Source organism: Alligator mississippiensis, chromosome 7 (assembly GCF_030867095.1).
Source record: "Alligator mississippiensis isolate rAllMis1 chromosome 7, rAllMis1, whole genome shotgun sequence".
NCBI lineage: Eukaryota > Metazoa > Chordata > Crocodylia > Alligatoridae > Alligator > Alligator mississippiensis.
The window spans coordinates 75,350,293-75,376,304 of NC_081830.1; the positions used below are offsets into that span (position 1 = coordinate 75,350,293).

Here is a 26,012-nt window from a genome sequence, read left to right on the forward strand (position 1 = left end):
AATTATATTTTTGTGGAAGGGCAGAACAGGGTGAAAAGTAAGACTAAATGGAGTTAAGGATCAGTAAGTAGCACTTATGTATTATACATCATACAATCATTCACATCTACAGGCACCTAAGAAGTTCTAGTCTATGCCAAACAGCAACCATAACACCGTAAGAGCCATCTTATAAGTTTTGTCTTTTACGTGTAAAAATTGACTATTTAAACCAGCGGGTGACATTTAGAATGACAGGAGCTCACTTTGGACACGGACACGTACCCGTAAAATCTCCCTGCAGATGTATGCAATCCATTCCTCTTTCAAAGTGTTCCCTTTTGTGTTCTTGATCAGATCAGTGACGGAGCCAGCACCACAGAATTCCATCACCAGCTGGCAAAGGAAACAAAAGTGCAATTACTGTAATTAAACTGAAAGCATCCTCTGGGTTGCAATAACCCAATGTAGAACACTGCAGTTGAAAATGTATTTATGGTGCAATGCCACTGCAACAGAAAGTGATCATTAAATAATTTTACATCTATCCATTTTTAACTTGCAAGTTTTTATTTGTTTAAAAAAAGAAACTGGAAGGCTTGAAAAGCCTGTACCCCACCCTTCTCCCCCAGAAAAATCAAAAGAAGAAACTGGAATAAATTCATTACTGAAAAGCAATGAAAAATACTAGCAGTTTTAAAGTCTCAAATCCCAATATTATACATTCTATGTTCCTGAAAAGGAGTCTAGTATTGTATCAGTCCATACAAAGTACATATGGCTAACTTTATCTCTCTAGTTATAGGTATTCCAGACTTAGCTCTTGCTTTAAAATCCTTCGTATATAGATACCCTTAAATTGGTGAGATTTCTTCCTATAATTCCAGTTCTGTGAATTCATTTCCATTCTTACTGCATTCTGTATGAGTAAACCTCTCTTAATAGTGTACTGTGTTAGGTTTTGTTATATTCTCCCAAAGGATGCTGTTGATGCACTGTTGCTAGAGTTGCTTCAGGTTAGACTGCATACTTCTCTGTCACACTTCATTTGTTTACACTGGTCTATAAAAGCAAATATAAAGACCTCCAGGAAGAGGGCATGGATTTGAGTATCATTCTCAAAACCAGACTTAAAAATACCAGTCATCAGTCATGTAGTAAAACAGACACAACCAACACAGGGGGCCTGATCCTGTATTGTGTGCACATCTTGAATTCCCTCTTGTGAACACTAGGCTTGTAGGACTGGGTCCAATATCTATAAGTTCACAACTAAAATCACAGAAATCAAATCCTTAGATCATGTTGCATTTCTTTAAATATGTTTAATTCTAAAATTGTTTTGCATATTACTTAAGGCTTAAACAATAATGTGCATTTTCATAAGTGATGCTGTAGTAAAAATTGAGAGCCAATGTGAAACAAAAAGAAAGAAAAAGTGGAGAAGTTAGCCTTGCTCAAATAGCTCAGCTAATTAAGTTAAAATAACCAACTTATTCAAACTTAGCCACAATATGAAGACAAAATAGTTATAGTCTTGCAGCTTGGATAAAATGCTTGACTAGAATATTGGTGAATATTGCTGTATGAGCAGATGGGAAACCAGTCATCTAGTATATATGTTTGACAACTCTAGTTTTGATGTCTAGGGTCATCTGTTTCTCAGGTTTTTACAAGTCTGATAAATTCTTTGTACATCCATAAAGAAAAAAATTGTTTTGCTGTAAAGTTTGGTCTTGTGAAATAAAGCTGTGATTGGTCAAGTCCATGATGTGACTGCACAGGTAATTAGCACTACTGCTGAATTTGCAACTTTCCCCTTCTAATAGATGAGAACGGTCAAAATGCCAAACTCAGCTGACAAAATCATGGGGTACTAATTATTTCCCTGAAGGGAGAATAACTGCACATTGGTTTGAAAGCAGCTTTTCTTTTTCTCTTTGCTCCCTACCTGACTGACACCTGGGGAATTTCAAGACCTGTACACATTTCTGGTGAAGCAACTACTAAAGGTGTACTGTAAGAATGATAACTAGAGAACTTCCCTAGATAAGTTAAATGTAAATGTTCAACTCAGGACTCAAAACTGGAGGGTTTCACTGAACTATGGAGGCTGAGGAAAAATGCGTGTGAAAGGGAAGGGTTCTCCTAAGTAGATACGTGACTTCCAGCATCACCCCTCTCATCTTGCTACATTTGTCCCTCAGAAAGTCCTATTAATTCCCTGACTTAAATTCACCTGTGGGTTCACACAATCTTGTGTGGCTAAGTTATGGCAAGAAACTCAAAAATTCTGGGTTGAACTCAGCTAGAACAACGGTCCATTCGTCTTTCTCCCAATGGTGACAGACATTCACTGCATCCATACTGTCACAACAAACCAAAGCAGTGAAAGGAGCAACATTACATCGTTCAGTTTAAATCACAAAGTATTACAAAGGTGGATCAAACATCATTAAAAGTATCCAATTCAGCCAATCATTTGAAGGATTGCCTCTACGGTGTTAGCAACTCCCCCAGTCTAACACTTATGTCCTTGATTTCCATCTAATAAAGATCGAATTTGTAGCAATGTGTGTACAGTGTGGCCACCTGCTAATGATGGTCCTGTAACCCCCAGGCATGAAGGCTCCTTCAGATTTAAAAAAAGGGGAAAATCCCTGGTGCCTGTCATACCCCACTCCATTTTTGTAATCTCATAAACATTTATAAGAAAATAACCAGTGCTAGCAGAAATTGGCAATAACAGCATGGTGATCTAACTGAAGAGGGGGCCAAGGGGGCTTAACCATGAACATTTGCTGATAACTGTGCTATGAACTTGCTAAAGAGAAGGGGACATCAGATAGGTAACAAGGATTACAGATCTAAAAATCCCCACCACAAAATCCAGCAAAGACTTTTTAATTGAAAGAGTAAGGAAACAAGCAATTGCTACCAAAAAGGACAAAAACTGAATTTTTTCCATAGACAAACCCTTGAATTTCTTGAGTTTTTTTTAGTTCATGAATTAAATTCTGAAAAATTAAATTCATTTTATACTCTAATGCCCAACACTTTAGGATTTTTTTTTAAACTGATTGTGATACCGAATACAGAGCTGGGAACCAGTGACCACCTTTTCCATTCGTGCCTCCCACTGACTAGTCACAATAGTTGTCTGCACACACAACAAACTACTAGCATGATGTATCGCAACATTTCTATCCTCATGTCATTCCCTTCATTTTTTGCATAGGCTTGGAGGGGCCAAAAAATTCTTCCCTAGCATAATAAGAGAAGCTGCACTCACATCTGAGTTATAATTTAATCACTGACAAATAAAAGCAGGTGTTCACTGTGAGGGGAAAGAATAAATTAATGACTAAATTGGGGGAGCAAGCATCAAGAGACCTTGGCTCTGCTCTCAGATCTTTTACAAGCTTGAGTTTCCTCACCTGCAGAATGAAGGTAAAATTGACAGCATGCGTTACAGTGGGTTATGAGGAGTCATTCCCTCATATTCATACCCTTGTCAGAGATCATCAAATGGAAGCCATGTTATTTAAATGCCAAGTGCAATTTGTATATTATCCACAAATGCAGCAGCAGTTGCAGGAATAGTTAAGTATTCATGCCATTAAACATGGCACTAGTAAGACCTCATCTGGAATTTTCTGAAAAACCGTGGTCACCCACAGCACAGGACAACAAATGCAAATTGCAGCAAATTCAGAGAAGGACTAGTAGGATAGCCAGGGGATCTATAGAGAAGTTGAGTAACGTAAGCCTTATAGTACTACGAAAAGCAAATGTACTTAAGCTTGGCGTGTTTGTAGCACTACAAGACAAGACAGCAGATCTGCCTCAGTAATGGCTTTGAATCAACCTGATCAGCACTTGCTACCCCAGTGAGATAATTAAAGGGAAACAACTGTGTTGGCATAAGGAAAAGCACATATGAACTGGAAATTAAATTTTTGGCTAATAATTCAAAGCAGATCACTAGCCATTGAAAGAGTGAGGATCTGGGACAGTTTTCCCAATAGTTTTTTTCTTTGTTTGTTTTTCAGTTATTAGTTGATTTTGAAAAGTCCTCAGTTTTGTTCTTTGTTTCCACTGCTGTTAACATTAAAACTCCCACCGACATCAACTGGAGCAAAATTAGGCAAACAATGGGTGCGTCTACATGAGACGCTAACTGCGCAGTAGCCTAATAACACTGTGCAGTAGCAAGCCAGGCAAAAACCGTGCTAATGTGGTACCACGCAGTAGTATTAGCCTACTGTGCAGTAACTGTCACTAAAAACCTGTGTGCTGGCACTACTGCAGCAGCACAAGATACTATGCATTGATTTAGCATTTGGTTATTTAATGAACATACTGACGTGCCCACTGAGTGCTATTAATACCCCCCCTCCCCAATTTATTAGCACATGTTCCATTGCAGACTCCCTTACCGTGGTCTTATCCATCTCTAGTGACCACAGGCTACATCTGACTATGAATCCCTGCCCCATTAATAGGGCACTTACTGATTTCTGCTTCTTGAAGATAAACTGGTAAAGGCCTCTCAAAATGAACTTGTTGTTCACAGTGTGATGGTGCACAGCATTATGTGTTGGGGCAGGAGTTACTGCAGCCTGAAGTGTCCCAGTGTGTGCGCTTTAGGTACAGAAAGCAGTGACATAATGTGGCCAGGACAGCTGCCCTACAGGGATGCTGATGACTTGAGGTTGCCTCCACTGCTGCGCTTGTGACTGTGTGGCTGCAGCAGCAATTGTTATTTTGGCTCCCTCCTCTTCAGGAGGGGCCACTGCCCCAGTTACACCACTGACAGACAGGTAAGGAACTTGGTGAGACGTGGATACCAGGTCCAAGAGACCAGGAGACATGGATATCAGGTGAGAAACAAGCTGGATAGACACCCCACCACACACTCTGCAATAGGCCCTGCCACACCAAGAACCATTTCTGCGCCTGGATGCATAATGTGGGGAGGTGGTCAGACACCTTCAGTCTGTTGATCCCAGAAGCCCTTAAGGGATCACTGTACATTCATGACTCCTTTATAAAGACCCACTTTTTTACAATCACCCACATCATTACACTTTATACTAATACTACAGTTATTAACACCTGGAGCCAGTAGCTGAGCATTAAAAATGCAATAACTGTCATCTAGTAATTCTGCAGAAAAGCTGCAACTTGTTTCTGAATGTGAGAGAACAACTGATTTTGTATTAAGCATCGATTAAAATATTCTGTAGAAATGAATCTTCCCATTCAGCATGCTGAACTGAGACAAACAGATATTAACTGACTGCAAGTGCCACAGCTGGAAGAGGCTGCAAATTAAGTGGCATTACCTGGAGCTTTCTGGCTTCTACTTTTAAAGCACGGGCACCACAGCCACAAATATAAATGTCTGGCTGCTTTAGCCAGGAGGGTACAGAAATGTAAGCTGCTGACACTCCAGGCTCCTATATTTGAAGTAAGTGGCCTACAATACAAACAGTCCTTGTAGGCTTCCATACTCAAGTAATTTTCCTGGCTACCTTCTGTTAGTGCCTTCGAACAGTATGAGGCCAGACAAGCAATTCATATCACTTAGAAAGCCTGCAAATAGGTATTGTCATAACTTCTGAGCAGGCAAAAAGCTTTGGACTCTGGGAACAAGACAGAAATGAGTGGAGAAAGTCACAAGATTGAGAGTCCATAATGTTGACAATAAAAAGTATAATTCCTGCAGAAACAGCTTTGAACAGATGTGAAAATTAAATTGCTTTGGCTTACTTAGCCACAAAGGGGCAGAAAACCTTTCTTATGACAAACTCACTGTTCTCTCAGTCAGTCTCCAAAAAAAAAAAGTTCGTTTCACTTCAGTCTGCTTTAAGCTGCCTTTTTTTTTCCCCGCCAAACACTCCTTTCATATTTTACTCTCATCAGGTGCTCAGATCCTGTGGACTGAGACCACAAAATGCGTGCCATGAAGGAATAGACTCATTTTAAATATTTTCCTACCAAGTTTAAACATCTGATAATTTATTTTTTTGGGTCTCATAAGCAGAACAAAACCAATCTACTCTCAGCAGCACAAATGCCACCCTTAAATCTGATGGTTTTGCATGCATGTAAGCAAGAGCAGGATTTGGCACAGTTATTTAGCTTTTTTAAAGGGCCAGGCCCTCCGGTATAAATCTGAAGTACAGAGGGTGTTATGCTGGATTTACATCATCACTTTAGAGATGAAAGCTCACCTTTTCGGATTGTAAGCACTGAAAATACACTATAATTAAAAAGCAATGGCTGCAGGTATTAATGTTACATCTTAAAATCTCTCCTTTTCCATTTTTCCCATGATTTCCCTGTACATTTGCACTTCTGAACCCTAAGCATCTGTTGCCCTGCAATCTGATTACAGCTGGAGTTGTCTGCATTTAGAGTCATTCTTGGACGAATCACCCTCCAACAAGCTGTCTTAAGTGACATTACATCTTAGGGAAGGCTGACTGACTCGCCCTCTGTCCCAGCTGTGGCATAGGCCAGCAAAGTTGTGTACGTGTGTGGGGACTCTGAGGATACTTGTCAAGAACAGGTATTTTGAAGGCTGCATGTTTGCAATTTTTTCTTCTTCCTTATAAATCTACCTTCCAGCTCATTGTTAGGGTTGCCATGGAAGCAATCCATCTCCAGCTAGGAAGGCAAGTACCTCTCTCCCCTTGGGGAATGGCTGCTTTACCACTGCTCTGCCCTCAGCTGTCATCAGCCTGAAGCTTAGTCTGCATGCTGCATAAATCCAATTCTACAAGCAGCAGCAAAATCCAATGCTATTGTACATGCATGGCAGATCTTTCTCGGTTAATCACTTCAATACCATAGACGATAAAGACAGATGACAAACATCCTGCAAAGTGGCACCTATATTACCCTGTGGACGTATGCTATATGTTAACATATGGAAATTAAGAAGAGACTCTACAGCTTCCAACAGCATTTTCAGAACCAGGTTTAGAATATCAATGAGCCCAAAAAGAGTTCCTTTTTGATCAGATCACCTTTCCTATCAAGTTCAATATTATTTATTATCCCCTGCCGGGTCCTGCATAATTATGCTTCTCCCTAAAATCCATCATTTAGAACAGCTCACTTGGTTCCCTGCCAGCAATGCCAACCTCAATATCCCCATGTCTGCCTCTCTCAAATGACTCCACATTTTCTTCCATAATATTCTCTCATCATTTCAATCCTCTTTAAAGAGTCACTTTACACAAAGCCTACGGGCACCTTTCCTTTATTTATTGTTTTAGCCATTTTGTATAATAAATGTTTATTTTTACATGGAGAAGGAAGTCCAGCAATAAGAGATACAGTTATAAAGATGACTGGAGTTAAGGTTGGGAACCAATGCTTAGGGTGAGCAAAGGGGGAATTTCAGAGGGCTTACTTTAAAAAAAACAACCCTGTTAGCCAGCAAGCTATGTGCTTACCATCCCTCTGATCCCTTTGCTAATTACCACGGCCCATCACTGGTGTGTCTTCTCAGACTGCATGTTCTCCTGGGCAAGGACCATCTCTCTTTATGTTCAGGAGAGACAGAGCTACAATTCCTCTCCAAGTTCCCTCGTTCACCAGAAATGCACATGCTGCCAGCCACACTAGGCAATGGCTAATTAGCCAGTCAATATAGAGTCACCGTCTTATTTCCCCCTTCTGAAGGTGGCCTGTGGCACCAGTCCATGTCCTACCCAGAGAGGAGTGCTTGTCCTTGGTGATTAATGGGACAGAGAAGGGGGAAGGAATACTCGTATGTGTCTTATAGTCTCCATACCCATTCAGGCACAAACTGGAATTAATGGAGGAAGACTTCAGCTGACAAAACAGACCAGCAAACAAAGGCAGCTAGTGAGATGAGAGAGATGTTTTTACATTTCTCAGATTTTCTCTAGCTTTGTTTTCCAAAAAAAAACCATTCCACAGTTTTGGATGACCCAATACCCTAGTCCATCTGTTGGCTGAGCTCTACTGCCTCATACCCACTGCTATAGTAGGCCATCCCAGGGGGTACAGCTCCCTTCTTTGCTTGTCAGTGAATTTTCCTTTAACTGCATATATGGGACCCACATTAACACATCACCGGCACATGCAGGGAGTGAAGACTATCGAAGGAGAGACAGCCATCATGCACATCTGAAAGCTACATTTTAGCCAGGGTCCGAATTAAGGGGAAGCTCAGGGGGGGCTGTAAGAGACTACAGCCCCCCCTGTAAGATGTGAAAAATCAGCCAGGGGGCAGGGGTCTGCAATCAGATTGCTCCTTCACTTAGGTGGACTTGTTATTCAGTGAACCAGTTTAATTTTTTTTTTTTTGCAGACACTTTCCCCCCACTCCAAGAGTCAAAGTGTAATTCGAACCCTGATTTTAGCTATACTTGGTTGTAAAAGGTGAAATGTTTCTATTTGAATCCTTACAAAATCATCATCTTGCCTTTCTCTGCCTTTTTCTAGTGAAGTGGTGATTATTCCCTTTTAACCCATGTATCCAGTTTGTGAAATTGCAACTACTCTATATTGTATGGAGAGAGACACTAGAATACCCTGTGGGCTGCTTTCTAATTTGGTGGTTTAGTAAACTATTATTTCATTTCTGGTAGCTTTTATTTTATACGCTGTAGTAAAAGTGAAAGACCCGTTCATCTGAGGTGTGTGGCAAAAGCAATGATAATACTTTATGTTAGAAGCTTGCCATGTTTCCAAGGGATCTTAATCTCTATTGAAAGAGCTTCTTTTTTGATTTCCGTATCAGCCCTTTGAATGTCGATAAAAAGAATTACTTGGGCATTATCAGAAAAAAGTTTTATTTCCACAAAGAGCCAATGAAAAATAAACAAGCCTTTATCTCCAAAGCAAGACTGATAGAATTCTCACATGTTCCAATTCAATCAGATGCCAGGAACAACAGAGATTTAATGTGAAGACACAAACATGCTCTTACCCCCTCTGAAAGGCATTCCATGGAAAAACTCATTCAGCTCCAGCACAGGACATTCAGGGCACTGACAGACATGAAAAGAAAACCAAAACAGTGCTTTCCCAGAAGAAGCATTGCATTAGTTTGACCCAGCTCCCTAGAGTATGTATAGATCGGACGCATCAGTGGGGATTTTTAATGCTTTTATCTAACAAGATGATTCAATCAGCTGTTAGATAAAGTGCCAAAAAGCTCTTCTGAAGCACCCAATCTATACAGATGTTGGGCCAGCCGGGTCGAACTAATGCAATGCCTCTTCTGGGTATGCACTGTCTTAGGCGCAGGGGTGCACCAAGCTAGAAGTAAAGTGCTTTGTTGTTTTGTTTTTTCACGTCTGTAAGCAACCTCACTTTCCAAAATGCAAACACAACCGCTTTTAAATGTTAGATGGATGGAACTTCAAATTACTTTCATCAATAGCCTGCAAGCTTTAAATTCTGGCCATGTGCATAGATTAGATAGTTAAAAAGCAGAAGAAAATGAAAGCCTTTTTTGTCTACTTTGTATAATACAGGCCATAACATTTCATAGAGTTACATCTAGTTAAAGCAGGACCCAAACAAATGCAAAGGGAAGGGAACGTATAAGAAGTATCTCTTTTTATACCAGCGGAGAGGGTCACCAGAAAGCTTTGGCAGACTGTGGCTTGTATGTCTTCTTGTCCCAGCTGTCTAAGAGAGGTGGACTGTATCCGTTCCAGAGCCTAAAAAAAGCGACTGTTTGATCAAGATACTATGTCTGAGGGATTTTTCCATGGGACTTTTGGTCACTTGGGCAAGTTGTTGTATTTTTTTAAGCTATTAAAGGGGTTTTTTTTAATCTGCTAGTTCATAGCAGGGCCAAGAGGTCTTTGAACAGGAGATTCAAAAATAACTCTCCTGGTTAGATAATTGCTTTAGTCAGGGAGATACAAAACCAACATACACCAGCAGCAGAAACTTCAGGACTGACTGCTACTGCTAGAGCCAGAGGACTAACAGCAAAATGGGTAGCAGAAGAAAGCTACCATTGCAGAGAAGGGATGGCCATGTTGATGCCATGTGCTGAGTCAACAGGGCAGTCAGGAAGAATTCAGCCTTGGTCCCCTGTGAATTTAAGGGAAAAGGATAGGATGCTGAGGCAATGGATGTTGTCAGGAGAGGGTTAGCTCTGTATGTTACAGCTCAGCTCCCCACCACCCCAAGTCCAGCTGTTACAGCTGTTCTGGCAGTTCACAGCCATTCCCTATACAGAATCTGATGTTGATGTTTTGGTGGGAGTGGGAGTCCAGCTCTTCAGAAGGGTTGTCTGTTCATTTATTATTTTGGTGCACTGCCAACAGTCTTCCTGAAGAACACAAGTAGTGTACAAAAAAAGAAAGAAAGATAGTGAAAAGAAAACAGATCATTAAGAGCTCAACATGGACAAAACGTCATGGAACGCAAAAAGGCATTTTTCCTATCTTGATGGCTCTCTCCTAGCTCAATTTTGTAGGCCTGTTTCTAGGAACGGACAAGAAAGATGTTTGTAAAAGAAAGTTACAATAACTTTATAACAGAAAGATAGGGGACCTTAGCATCTACCCCACTGATTATTTTGCATTTTCTTCACAGGTGTTTAGGAGGCATATCTTCTGCTATTTCTCTCTCTCTCTCTCCCTCCCTCCCTTCCTCTATTTTCAGTTCTCATGAGTAGTTGACATTTTGGCCTGTGGATATTATAACAGACAGCTGGACCAATTTCACTGGGAATCTTCAAGAGCTGCCAAGTTAAAACTTGGGCTGCAGGAAAATCTAAGAAAACAAATGCTCCACAGTTGGGTTATGTGGATATGGAAGACCAGGCTAGGGGACTACTGGCAATAGCCTTAAGCTCTGAGCAACTAGTAGTCTATGCCTTTTCCCCCCCCCCCAGACATTAACCACAAAACACCATGGATTTGATTTGCCAGTGCTAGGCACCAATGCTTTCCATTGCTTTCTACTGGAATTGTAGGGTTTTCAGCATCCTCTGAAAGAGGGAGTCAGACCTTCACACTTTCTCAAGTCAGGCACTCAAAAAATCATAAAACTCACATTTAGTGAATAATGTTTTGGTTTTTTTTTTTAATGTAAGAGTGATGTTGTAGCCATGATGGTCAAGAAATTATGCAAGAAGCAAGCAAGGATTTTTTAGGACCACCTCTGTAGTTGGGATAAAGTTAGACAAGATTTTGAAAGCAAGACATTCTTAGTCAGGTCTCTGATCACAAGAAGCTAGGCATATTGGGAAGCCAGGCATAGCTGTGCCTATCTTCCTGTGACCAGAGACCTGACTAAGAATGTCTTGCATTCAAAAGCTTGTCTAACTTTATCTAAACTAAACAGCCAGTCCAACAAAAAAAAAATACAGCCTTAAGAAATCCGTGCCTCTCACATACTTTTTAAAAATAAAGCCAGCCTAATTACTTCAGAGGAGAAACCACTTGAAGGAAGATATGCTGGCCTGAGTTTACAAAAGGTTGACTCCAGTGTGACAACTACTATGTTTATATCTGTCCGTGGTGATCACAGCACAAGCACAATTCTAGTTACTTGCTGTTCTATGGGGAAATAAGTGTTATTCAGAATGGAGAATAATAGCCATGGGTGCTGTATTTAAGCTAGCTTTTCATCTCATTCTCTTTACCCTTTTTGACATGACCTCCCTGTGTCCTCCCCTAAAATTACCAAGATAAAAACAGAAGCTGTAATTAATGGGGTCGAAGGCTGATCACAGCAATGCTGTTGCTACTTGTTGGGGTTACCACAGATTTACGCCAGCGTAACCAAGAGCAGAATCTGGCACAACTTCTTTAATTATTTTTTAATGTCTCCAAGAGGTAAAATTGTCAAAGCACTTACTTGAATCCTGAATAGCAACACTCTTGCTAATGTTGCAGCCCTGGGTCTCTCCCCAGCATAGTTTCATAGTTTGTAGGGTCAGAAGGGACCTTGACAGATCATCAAGTCCAACCCCCTGCCATGGCAGGAAAGAGCACTGGGGTCAAACAACCCCAGCAAGGTGTTCATCCAGCCTCCTTGTAAAGACCCTCAGGGTAGGAGCTACCATCACTTCTCTTGGAAGCTGGTTCCAGATCCTAGCAGCCATGACAGTGAAGTAGCGCCTCCTGATGTCTAGTCTGAATCTACCCTCTGCCAGCTTGTGACTGTTGTTTCTTGTCACTCCTGGTAGTGCTCGGGGGAACAGGGACTCCCCCAATGCCTGCTGGTCCCCCCTGACTAGTTTGTAAATGGCCACTAGATCCCCACCTCAGCCTTCTCTTGTGGAGGCTGAACAGGTTCAGGTCCCTTAGCCTCTCCTCGTAGCACCTGCCCTGCTGCCCCCTGATCATACAGGTGGCCCTTCTCTGGACCCTCTCCATGCTGTCCACATCCCTCCTGAAGTGCGGCGCCCAGACCTGGACGCAGTACTCCAACTGCGGCCTGACCAGTGTCTCATAGAGGGGGAGGATCACCTCCTTGGACTTGCTTGAGATGCATCTGTGGATGCATGACAAGGTACAGCTGGCCTTCCTGACCACATGCCCACACTGTCAGCCCATGTTCATTTTGGCATTAATAATGATTCCAAGATCCTTCTCTGCCTCTGCACTGACAAGAAGGAAGTTCCCCAGCCTGTAGGTCTGTTGCTGGTTCTTCCTCCCCAGGTGCAGCACCTTGCACTTGTCAGTGTTGAAACCCATCCTGTTCTCATCTGCCCACCCCTGTAACCTGTCTAAGTCAGATGCTGCCAGATGTGGGCTGGACAAATATCAATTAGATTTTGGATTAAGATCATGACCATTTCCTTTCTAGGGGAAGGCAGATGTGAATCCCAAAGTCAGGGGGGACCAAATGACAGATGCTCACTGAATCCTAAGCTCTGCACTCAGGTGGAAAGGAGCAAGAGAGGAAAAGAGGAGGCTTCTGAACCAACTTTGGGAGGCGTTTAGCATTTGCAACCCCAGGTGGTGGGGAAGTGCAAGTGTTTAGAACTCCCAGAGTCTAACCATTCAACTTCCATCTTCTAACTGATAATGCTTTGGGCAAACTTCCTTCCCCCTGCCCCCAAAAATGTCACCACATTTGCTTGTCTTCATCCCATCCTATAACAAAGATATAATCCTGTCCCCAGCTGTTAACTGTGCAAAACAGAACAGTTTTCTGACCTTAGCTTGCAAGAGTTTTATAAAAGCATAGAAAAACATTTATTAAAGCATGGTTTCCAGGAAAGATCGATACAAAGTAACAGCTTTTTGGGTTTGCAGGAAAAAGAAAAACACTTACCCACAGTTGATCATCCATTCCCGGTGGGTTCTTTTTAATAAAAGCACCATAATATGTAGCAATATTACGGTGATGAGAATATTTCTTTAGCATGTTAATTTCCTGTTTGATCTCTTCCTCTTCATCCTGGGAGAAGAAAAACTCAGTGACACCAAAGGACACCTCACAGATTTTTCATGATGCAATTTCTCTTCATCTTTGTAACGGTTAATTTACAACAGGCCACATTCATACCCTCCCCTGTTAATTTTCTTATTCTTCTAATTTATGTATGCCTTTCACAAGTTCTGATCTGACAGAAGTAGATGTGATTCCAATTCAAGGGAAGGGGACCATATTTGAACCTCAGAAGTTTAAAAGTTATGACTACAAACATTTTAAAAAGGTAATTTTTATGTAAATTCAATGTTGGTGAAACGTGTTAGTTTATCGCTGTCCGAAGAACAGGAACAGCAGGAGCAAAAGAAGTGCAAGCTTTCCCATATCAACCAATTTACATGCCTCAACAGGGAATGCTACCACGATGGTGAGAAGTCACTTCACTGTCCAAGTACATTTAAATTTGGCCTCCTTTCCAAGTCAGATTCCCAGGTGAAATGAGAAAACTGATGTAGGACACCTGCACATTTTATACGGGCAACTAAACTGCCCTCAGGTAGTAAGAACTCCAAACCATGTCCAAGGTGGTCATGCTAGCCAGTGTATGACAGGTTTTAGAGATTATTACCAAAAACTCTTGAGATTGCTGAGCTCTTGACTACAAGGAGAGAATCTTCCTATGCCGAAATCAATGCGCTATTCAATAAGTTGTTGCTATTCACTTATATCAACCAATAAAAAATACTTTTTTGAAATAACAGATTTTATTGATATTACATGGAAAGGTTATTAATTGCTTACATGCCAGCTCAATTTGGCCTAAAAGCAGCAATGGCTGAGCTGGATTCTGGGTAAGAGAATTATGTGTATGTGCATTTTGAGAGTCCACATTTCATTATTTGCTTTTTCTCTCCTGCCACTGCATTTGATTGAATATAGTCTAATTTTGTTTTAAAGTGATTGAAATTCTACATGCTGGAATTCCACAGAGACCGCTTAGCTGGAGACCGCAGCTAACACCTTGCTGTTGATTAGCCTTATTCTACAGAGCACAGGATGACTGTAACTTCCTTCTCCTTCTATTACTCTTGTTTCCCCCCATCTGTTTTGTTCCAACTTCATTTTTATAATCTGAAGTCAGACAGAGACTTCAGCAAATGAAAAGATGCCCCGGTGATCAGCTAAACTGCATACGCAAGCTCTTTCTAAAGAACTGTATTTTCGGACCAGATGTCATACAGTACATGAAGAGAACCACTGATTTCTCTCTGAACTACTACAGAGAGAAACTAAATTACCATACTCTTTATGGAAGAACTCAGGGAGGAGCAGCAAAAATGATTAAGGGACTGGAGGAAGTGGTAAGAGGACAGATTAAGACCTAACTCTATACAGTTTGCGTAAACAATCACCAGTTTTAATGACTACTGTACTACAACAGGCCTAACACACCAGACAGCTAGAAAGTGGCACAAACAGCTGCAATTTAGAGTAGTGAGGTATCCTTAAAGCCCTTGTCCATCTCACCTTCTGTAGTTCAACTGAACTGCCAGATAAATATTGCTCAGGTTTATCTGCCAGAGGAAAGGTAGAAACTAGTGGTAGTTTATCTGATCTGCAGACAAATGAAGAAAGTCCTCCAAATATAGAAATTTTAATTTCTTAGCTACATTTTGACTCTAGCACATCTCTACTCTTAGGCTTTTCAATTAGAGGAAGGCCTGGTTGTACAAGTGCCAAATAGATGCATTTGGAGTTCAGAATTCTGTCCACTTAGGCAGGATGAGACCTGCACACTGCCAACACATGCACACAGACCTTCAGTAACTTAAAAAGTGTTAAAATTGCTGCTTTAATGAAAGCAGAGATGATCATTAGGGGCCTTTGTACACACCACAAAATTGGCCTTTAAAGCAGCTTAAATGCCCATTTGCGCCACTTCAATGGCATTGCTGTTTGCATGCTCAGTGGCATATTCCGCTTTAAATGACTTTAGTGCATAGCAAGATAAAACACCTAAGAAGTGTTTTAGTTTGCTACCTAAGAAAGTGCAACAGTGCATGGTGCGCTGGAAGCTGTGCTCAGGGCCTGGGAGGCCCTGCACTGCTCAGGGGCTGTGGGACCTGGTGACAGCCTGTTCAGGCAGGATCCACTGAAGGAAAAAAAAAAAAAAGCACTGAGCCTGAGTTTTTTTGTTTTGTTTTTTTTTTTGAGCCTGCCTGCCTTTCTGAGCTGTGCGGGGCTCCGCTGCTTCCCTCCATCACTGCAGGAGGATCAGTGCTCCCTGGGACTGTCTGGGCCATGTGTTCCCTGAGGGGTCCCCATGTAGCACAGGGACTGCTTGGCCCACCGGCAGCTGGCACCCCCAGCCATCACCGAAGCGGCAGGTAAGGATCAGGCCCCCACCCTTGTGTACATGCCACAGGGGTTTTGTTCGGTTTAATTCTCCCTAAATTGAAGCGGTGTTTTTAAAAACCCACCATTTCAATTTAAGGAAAACTAAACCGAATAATCCTCCCCATAGTGTGTACAAGCAAGCAGTCTAGGGCATTTGGATCCAAGTTTTATTTTGGATCCATCTGTAAGTAAGAGGGATTTTTAAATAAAGAATAAATGTGAAACAAAGATCAAACTTTGAAGAGACTATAAGGACCACAGAGATAAAGTGCGACTTCCGAGGAAATTAAAAGCTGCAGGACATAAGATAAAATGAGGAGAGGAAAAAAAAAGCGGAATTATTATACAAAGCTCTGGTGCTACTGTAGCTTCCCAACATCAATGTCTCAAACCATGGACAGTAATATCAGTCATTGTTACCATGCTTCTATTTCCATCACTTCTATTACAATTCTCCCTGTGAAGTGGGTTGTATTGCATGCCGAAGGGCCAACCCCTTGAAAATTAAATCTCACTTGTTAATTCAAATAGCAACTACCCAAACTGACCAAATGCTGTAATTTGTAGGCCTCTTGTTGCAACCTTCTGCACCATATAATTAGCTAGAACACAGTTAAGTTAAATGCATTAAGTATTGTGGTCAGGAGGATTATAGGTTTTAAGCAAAACAGGTTCCTTTTCAGTACAGAGACAATGATAAGGGTGATGGAGTAGCCGCTAGCTGATTTAACACAGGAATTTTCTACTTTATCTGGGAAGCTGTAGACGATTTCTTGATTTATGAACGTTTTCCTTCTGCAACTGTTCAGCTGATACTGTGATCCCTTGTAATTGGCATATTCTCCCACTCATTCATTCAGTCCAAAGGTAGAATGAGGATTAGGTGGAGCTAGAAAGTCGGCTTTTAATGGGGCAATGACAAGCAGAACAAAGCCCTGGTGAAGCTCAGTTTTCTGTTGATTTGATTTTAAAAAACAAGAAGAAGAAGGGAAAGTTAAAAATTACTGCTAATTTTGGTCAGCCCAGCCTTGCCTGCACCAGAGCTCTGAAATAGTAGTGCAGCAGATTTGTACTTGAATCTCTGTATCCCAATCCACCCTCAGGTAGTGGTTTGGATCCAAAACTAGCTAATATCAACCTATGCAAAGATGAGACCCAAGATATTTTGCAAAAACAATTTATCACTGGGTTTTGGCTACTGTCTTCCAAAATATGTTCACAGAAGCTGCTGCTGTTTCAGAGCTGTTGAACCAAACCCTGACTCTGACTTACCTAATGCTAGGCTAAGAAAGGAACTCTGAATGCTCTACAAAGGACCCCTCTACATGTGCAGGTAAAGGCATGATTGTATTTAATGCATGATCCACACAATTGCACCTCCTGCCATTCCACACATGCATGGCAGGAAGCAGAATTGTGTAGATCATGCATTAGACGCAACTGCACCTTATTGTTCATATAGGGGGAGCCCAGAATTGCGCTCCTCCTCCATTGATAAACACGTACCCACAGCTGGAAGCACCTTTTGCTAAGGGGCTCCTAGCTGCAGCGGCCATGTGCAGCCAAGACTGACAGCCCCGTCAGCTGTGGCTGTCCGGTGCAGCTGAGACCCAGAGACTTGTCCAATGTGGGACTCTTGGTCCCAACTATGGATGAAGCTCACCCGGGATCAAGACCCCTGTTTGGGTCTGGGTTCACCAAGAGCCCCGTGCGGGCCTGGGGGTTTCACATACCCCTGAGCTTTGTGGATCACAGCAGCCAGGGCTCGGGGGTTTCACACAGGGCTCCCAGCTGCAGAGGAAGCCTGCTAGACATGCAAATTAAAGCTCAATAGCAACCAACTATACAAGTTAGTACACATTTTTGAGGTCTAACTTTATAGCTGGTTTGAACTTTTTATCGTGTGATAGTTACTTTGCACATTTAGCTGGTCTCCAGGTAATTGTGCAATACCTGTAACATGTAGAGGGGGCCAAAGAGGCCTGTTTGGTAGCTCTGCCCATTCATTTTTATAAAACCTGACTTTTGGAGACAGTGAGGTAAACTACAACTTCCTTCTTCTGATCTCCCAGGTACTTACTTACACTTGGCTTCCATACATTTTTATCTCAGTAATACAAAGCAGATTGCTTATAGATGTTCTGAGGGTTCACAGATTTCATAGACATTAGGGCTGGAAGGGACCTCAGAAGACCATCGAGTCCAGCCCCCTGCCCCAGGGGCAGGAAGTCAACTGGGGTCAAAGGGTCCCAGCAAGATAAACATCCAATTGACTCCTAAAGGAGGCCAAAGTAGGTGCTTGCACCACCTCTGGTGGCAGTCTGTTCCAGGCCTTGGGGGCTCGGACAGTAAAGAAGTTCTTTCTTATGTCCAGCCTGAAATGGTCTTGGAGGAGTTTGTGACCATTTGACCTTGTCATCCCTTGGGGCGCTCTGGTGAACAGGCATTCCCCCAGATCCTGATCTACACCCTTTATATACTTATGGGTAGCCACCAGGTTCCCCCTGAGCCTGCACTTTTCCAGGCTGAAGAGTCCCACAGCTCTCAGCCTCTAATCATAAGGCCTGTTCTCCTGCCCTCTGATCATGCGAGTGGCTCTTCTCTGCACTCTCTCAAGCCTCTCCACATCCTTTTTAAATTGTGGAGCCCAGAATTGGATGCAGTACTCCAGCTGCGGTCTCACCAAGGCAGAGTACATCAGGAAGATGACATCCTGGGATTTGCTAGAGAAGCATCTATGGATGCAAGCCAGAGTTTTGCTTGCTTTACCAGCTGCAACACCACACTGATTGCTCATATTCATCTTGTGGTCAATCATGACCCCCAAGTCCCTTTTGGCCACGGTGCTAGCAAGCGTAGCACTGCCGAGCCTATAAGCATGCTGTGGGTTTTTCTTCCCAAGGTGGAGCACCTTGCATTTTTCAGTGTTGAATGCCATCAGGTTTTTTCGTCCGCCCATTTTCTGAGCCTGTCAAGGTTGGCCTGGATCACCAGCCTGTCCTTGGGTGAGGATGCTTTAAACCAAAGTTCGGTGTCACTGGCGAACTTGGCCAATCCGCTTCTGACACCAATGTCCACATCATTAATGAAGATGTTAAAGAGTACAGGTCCAAGAATGGAACCTTGGGAGACCCCACTGGTCACAGCGCACCACGATGATTGACTTTGGTCAACTACCACTCTCTGGGTCCAACCTCGGAGCCAGTGGACTGTGATGTAGCCGAGGCCACAGTTGGCCAGTTTTTCTATGAGATGATCATGGGATACCAGATCGAAAGCTTTTTTAAAATCAAGATATATGACATCAATCTCTTCTCCCTGGTCCAGATGATATATCAACTGGTCGTAGAAGGAGACGAGATCGGTCAGGCAAGACCTACCAGCAACAAACCCTTGCTGGCTGTCCCTCAGGATGTTGCCATCAGCCAGTTTGTCAACAATGGTCTCTGATATTTTTTTTCCAAGATCTTCCCCAGGATATAGATTAGGCTGATGGGCTTGTAGTTCCCCGGATCTACTTTCCTCCTTTCTTGAAGACAGGCACCACATTGGCCTTCTTCCAACCCTTGGGAACTTTGCCTGAGCACCACAACTTCTCGAAGATCTGTGCCAGGGTCTGAGCTGTGATGCTTGCCAGCTCCTTAAGTACCCTGGGGTGTAAACTGTCTGGGCCGGCTGACTTGAAGGTGTCCAGTCTTTTGAGGTGTTCCTTCACGTGGTCAACACTGATGAAGGGTAACAATTCTCATAGCATTTAAGGTAAATCTAAACACATTGCTGGGGTCTACTGACTGTACTCATACCTATGTAGCTAGGAAATTTCTAATATGCTGTATTCCTGAAAACCAATTAAAAACATGCGATTGCAGAATGTGGATAAAATCCTATGTTCCAAAAGGTATAGTTTCATTAACTAGAAAAAAGTGATTTCTTCAATAAAGCTCTTTCAAATGCATCTTCAAGTTATCTGCTTAGACTTCCGAGACTTACTGGAAAACTGCTGGGTTTTTTCCTGTGACCTCCTAGGATGTAATTAGGCCTTAGTCTTGTTATTTAATCAAGTTAATTTGTTATTTAACAAGTTCAAAATTCTCATTTTTTTAGTCTCGTATAAATTCCAAAATAGCCATGTTTTTGCAATACATTTTTCTCTACAGCTATAACCCGTGTTAACTACGAACACAGAGTGTAGCTGCTTCGACTCATTTATTAGTTTAAAAAACTGGCAGCTCCAGTCCTGAAAAAATTATATATATGAGAAGAGCTACAACTAGAACTATATGAATTTTTTCATACATTTTCCCAATGAAAAATGGAGATTGGGAAAAACAAAAGACACATGATTTTAATGTTTTAAAGATAAAACATAATACAAGTAATTCAAGTAGGTCTGTTTTAATAGTTTTGAAACAATTTCAATTTTTCATTTGAAGCAACTTTTTTCAAAATTCTTTAATTGTTTTTAAAGCATTCAACAGTTTTTAAGGAAGCTCAAAATCTTAAAAAAAACATTTATTGACCTTCTATGGTCTTGTGGATGAGGAAGAGCAATGCATGTGATTAACTTCCACTTCAATAAAGTTTTATGTGGTCTGCCATGATCTCTTGATAAGTGAACCAAGGAAACAGATAAGGTAGGTGAATTACTGGCTGAATAACTGTGCTCAGAGGAACAGCACTGATGATTTAATGTCGAACTAGGAAGAGGTATCAAGTACATCTTCCCAGGCATCTGTCATAAGTCCAGTACTTTTCAATATCTCCATTAATGTCTTAGACAATGGAATCAAATGAAGCCTTATTAAATTTGCAGATGACACTTAATTGGATGGGAATAGTGGCACTTTAGAGAATGAAGTTAGGATTCAAAACTACCTGGATAAATTAGAAAAATGGTCTAAAATAACTAGGATGATATTCAATAAGGACAAGTGCAAACACACAAATACAAAATGGAGAACAAATGGCTAGGCTGCAATACTGCAGAGAAGGATCTTGGGGTTATACCAACTCAACAGCAGAATAGGAGTGGACAATGTAATACTGTTGGAGGTAAAAAAAACCAAAACAACTAACAGCATAGCAGGCTGTATTAACAAAAGAGTTGTATGCATGTCAGTTGGCATGTCTATATGTGCTTTTATGCGCACTTAATGCGTATTAGCCTAATGCACATTAAGGTGATTTAGGCACATGTCCACACATGCATGCACCAATGCACACTAACATGGATGTGCAGACCAACTTGGGACTGAAGTTAGTCCCAAGTCAATGGACATACACCACATTAATGCGCATTAGTGCATCTCCATGCTCGCTAATGCAATTTAACTATTCATGCAGGTATCAAATTTAGGCTCAAACAGCCTCAAATCAATATTTTTAAAAGCGCATTAAAAGTGCGCACATGTAGACATGTGCCCTTAATGCACCTTAAAAAATTTGGGCTAATGCACATTAAATGTACATGTGTAGACACACCCAGAATGATTCTTATATTCTAGTCATCAGAGCTCAGGCCAAATCTGGAGTATTGTGCCCCGTTTTGGGCCATGCACACCAAGAACGTTATAAACAAATGGGAAAGTAGCCAAAGTACCAAAAATGATTATAGTTCTAAAAACCATATAAAGTCACAAAATGTTGAAAGATTTGGGATTATTTCATCTGGAAAACAAAAGGAGTGGGGAGGGGGAGATCTGACAAAAGCCTATAAATACAGAACTGGTAGTTGTAAAAAAGAATTGGGATGAATTATGCCCTGGGTCAATAAGGAAAGGGACAAGTGGCTTAAAATGGAATGTAGGAAATCTAAATTAGAAAAGAACTTTCCAATGATGAAGGCAGGAAAGGTTCTTTGGGCAGATGCGATATCTTTTATCAGACCAACTGAGTAGTTGGAACAAAGTTCTTTGCAAGCTTTTGGGCACAAGTACCCTTCTTCAGGCATAGGGAGACTGCTCTTGTTTTGAGAGCTCCAAGGAAACAGAGCAACAGTAGAGTCTCCCAATGTCTGAAGAAGGGTACTTGTGCCTGAAAGCTATGTCCCTAGACCAACACAGCTACAGCCAGAAACCCTTCTAATGATGAGGCAGTTAAGGCTGAAACAGATTACCTAGAGAGACCTAGGGAGGTCTCTCTCACTGGAAATTTTAAGTTGTAGACAAATATTTGTCTGGCATAGTGTACAGATGAGCCTTGATCAAGTGACACAGGAGTTCTTGAGTCCCTTCCAGCCTTCTTTCATTATCCTATGACCCAAAATTAATTTTCCAATCTTTTGTTCTCTAAAAAAATTGTAAAACAATCCATTTTGCTCTTAAAATGAATTTTTCTGAATTTGAAATTGCCTATGAACCCAAAATTGCATTTTTAACTCAGCTGTTCTGGTTGTGGTAGGATTTGGGCAGTGGGGAGGGAAAGGGGCTTTTGGATACATTTTCTACTTAAAAGCATACTTATTTATACAAAAAATGCATTTTGTACTTAGTCCTGCTCCCACTGGAGCCTAAAGCAATTTTGCCATGGACTTCAGTGCAAGAAGAACTGGGCCCTAAATACACTTGCCTCTTGTAAGCAGCAACCTTTTATGAGCCATCACATGTTTTTACATGCAACTTCTTTCCCATTCCTGTTTAATAATTTACAATTATAGAAATAGCAAAAGGAGGATACGTTACCCCAGTGACATCCATAACCTTAATAGCAGCAAGCTGTCCTGTCTTAACATGACGACCCTGTCAAAGAGAAAATGGAATAGTTTAATTTTTCATTGCTTCAAGTTACACACTGGCACCAAGAATTCAGTAGATTGGATGGTCATATTGTCTTCAATAAATTACTAGCCTTTCCTGATAGGCCCATAGTAAGTACTCTCCTTCATAAAACGCATCTCAGAATGTGTCACCATAACATTGTTTCAACAACATCCTTAAGCAATCTTACTTCTTTGGCAGCACTCCCAAAAATTTAGGTCATCTTCTTGAGCATCCATGATGGGAAACATATTTTCCCCCCATATGTTCAGTTTGTAAAGGATTCAGAGTGCTTATTACACCTTCACTGTAAAAAGAGCTCAGTTACTGTCCCTCAATTCTGAAGGACAACATGATTCAAACTCCCATTTTAGGTCTTGAACAAAGACCACCCCCCCTGTCCACGCAATTATGATTAAATGTCCAATGAAGTACAGACCGACAGCAATTCCATTGCACTGCTGTTCTGAACAGGCACGTCTGACCACCCTTCAGAGCAGCACGGTAATATGCTGGGACAACTATCCCTTGCTCACGCTCTCTCTCTCTCTGTGTGATCAAAGCTACCAATAATCACTCAGTCAAAAAGTGAACTTAAGACATGTGGGGTGCAATACATTACAAGGCTTACAAGAGAATTTAATACCGTTCAGTGATTTCATTGTCTCCTCTAAGTTCTGAGCAGGGCTTCGACCACATTGACATTTTCAGCAACAAACTACCTCAACAAAAGCATTAAGGATTTAAAAGAGATCGTTCTTCTTTCAGTTTAATTTTTTTTCCAGCCTGAAACAATAATTCACTTCATGACTGAGCAGATGAATGACTAATATACCTCTGAAACTGCACTTTGATGCTAAATGAGGTACTAGGGGTGGAACAATTAGAAGAATAGGCTTCATTTCATTTGATGTGGGCACACCACAAAATGGAAAGGGTGGTTATACAGCCTAACTGTCAGCTTCTGATAAGATGAGTCCCCAGAACTGAATGGGACTCAAAATTAGTCACCTGCTTACACTGGGAAAGTATGTCAAACCACGCATGGATTTAAAATATTGGCCAGACATGAGAGGGAAATTAAAGTAATCACCTGACTCAAACTGATTACTAATGGTAGGTATTAGCACAGTTACACTGAACATTCATGAAGGACACCAAAGATAAAATATATTTATCCACCACTTTCAGTGGTCAACCTTAAGGCATTTTTAGAAGTGCTTTATCCACCATTTAACCGATACCTACACCATATATTCAAACAACCTGATATTACTTGCTTGCGAAAGGCATTTAAGCAAATAGGCATAGATATAAATCCTGCCTTGTTCCTCGATTCCTTGCAACAGGTGGAGCCTTTTGGTTTTTCAGTCGCTGATAAAGTCAGCAAAGCTGTGAGAAGGCAGCTGTTGTGCAACACTCAACTCAGCCATCTTGTAACCAAAAAAAGGAGCAGAAGGGGAAAAAGCTCCAAAAAGGAAGTGAACTGACAATGGACTTTTAAAAATAACAAAACTGCTATCAAGTAAACCACAAAGTAAGAGCTGCTACCAGTCAGCATGTGTCAGCAGATAACGTCATAGGTTCTCAAAAACAAACCCTGCTGGCAGTAAAACAGAAAAGCTGAAGTGTAAAGAGCAAGGCTCTGAAAGGACTCATTTTCCTGATCTTTACAGACTATGAGGCAGCCCCCGAAAGGCTAGGTCATGTGCAAACCATCCTCTTTCTCATTATTATGAGACAAAAATAGATTGTGGTTTAGCATGTAAAGTACCGCATTTTGCTCTGTGTTTATTTGCTCCCCACCCTCCATCAATGAATCACACAGCCTTATATCAAAACTCTTCTCAACAAACAGTCCCCCCATTTTCTGTTTGAAAGAGCACATGAGCAGAATATAAACAAGAAAGAAAGAGCGCCTCTCCTCTAAGGAAGTCTGTGGGCCAGTATTTTTATGCCTTGGTGCTACACAAAAGCGCTCACACATTTTCCCAACTGTTGTTTGCAATACAGTAGCACTTTGAGGCCTCACTGAATAAGGCAGCATACACGATGCATGCCGTGGCAGCTCCTGTCCTTTAGAGTTTACCACTAATAGACAAAAGGGGAAATAGAGGCATGAAGAAAAGGGATTTGGTTAAGGTCACGATCAGTCAATAAGCCACAAGAAGAAGGCTGGTTTGCTGACCCACCATCTCGTGTTCTGTTCGCCAGACCATCCTGTCTCACATAGATTTTGACCACAAGGCCTTGCTACTTGAGGTTTAGGTGCGGCTCTCCTGCACTCTCATAGCAACTTTTAAAAGGAATGCATGGCAATTTGGAGGTGGGGGTCAGCTAACAGGGCCCAACAATCCCCAGATCCATCAGTCTGGATACTCCAGGCAGGCTGGGAGCAGGTGCACTGGAGGCACTGAAGAGTAGAGCTCTGATACACTCCATCTTTCCTGGCCTCTCAAATTAGTGAAAGGACCTGGGACAGTGAGAGCTGCTGGGGACTGAGCAGTGCAGGGTAATGGTCCTGCCAGAGGAAAGATATAATATTAGAGAAAATGTAAATACAGATGAGATTCTGCTTTAGGAAATGCCTTCCTAGCAGCTATCACATTCTTCATTTGTATGAGCTGAACATTAATAGAACAGAATGTCCAAGCTGAGGTAGCAGGTTTGCTTTGTCCTTCCAGAAGTATATCACATGGAAATATTCCACTTTTTTTGGTGTAACATCAAGCTCTGCAAGTTATATGAATAAAACTGAGTCACTGGAAAGGATCCCAGAGTCCTGGGGGAACAGCATTACTGTTCTGTATTTCAGGACATGTGCTTGGGTACACAAGAGAAGAAAACTGGAATAAGCGTGCAGCCAGACATTGATGAGGCACACTAGGCACTCTCAGCAACAGCAGAACTGAGGGACCTCTGGTCTGACTGCATTTTGGGGAAAGAAGAAAAAGCCAGAGGAATGAATGTTGGTATCTATTGTGAAAGTAACTAAGTTCTCAGTGTCAGGTTGTTCCAGAATGAAAATAGCGTAACAGCAGAACTTGTCCACATAGGTTTGATGCTGAAACTATCTCCAGGGTCTTTGGGGACAGCAGGTCTTTCAACATTCCAGTAACACTTTCCTGCAGATTACAATCATCTACAGCTTTGCCTCGACCTTAAGAGGGTACAGATTTACCATTCATTGCCTGGCATTAGGCTTCTCCTCCCCTAGAATTTATAGCCACAATAACACTGGTGGGTGGACTCTGTACAAAAAAACAAATCTACAGGCTGCAGGGTGATTTCTGAGAACACTACTGCATTTCATTCCATCTAAATGCTTATTTCAGTAGGGAACTAATTCACCCACTAGGATTTCTTGCTCATTTAATGATGGGATTTATGCAGCCAGAGCAGCAGTACATATTCCAATGGCAGCACTGTTTACAATTCAAAAAGTATGGCCAAGTTTAAATTTAGAAAGACAAAGAGAGGAGCAAC

The 26,012-nt window shown here is 41.6% G+C and overlaps 1 protein-coding gene across 4 annotated transcripts in view; it reads right to left on the minus strand.

Moving 5' to 3' along the window:
• The window catches only part of TNIK (TRAF2 and NCK interacting kinase), a 328,040-nt gene that overhangs the window by 117,933 nt on the left and 184,095 nt on the right, over window positions 1-26,012 (minus strand). For all 4 annotated transcript variants that reach the window (XM_059731143.1, XM_019500863.2, XM_059731144.1 and 1 more), the window contains exons 3-5: window positions 22,452-22,508; window positions 13,276-13,401; window positions 265-375 (exon numbers count right to left, since the gene is read on the minus strand). In XM_059731143.1, coding sequence (XP_059587126.1) covers window positions 265-375; window positions 13,276-13,401; window positions 22,452-22,508 — 294 coding nt within the window. The remainder of the gene's footprint in view (window positions 1-264; window positions 376-13,275; window positions 13,402-22,451; window positions 22,509-26,012) is intronic.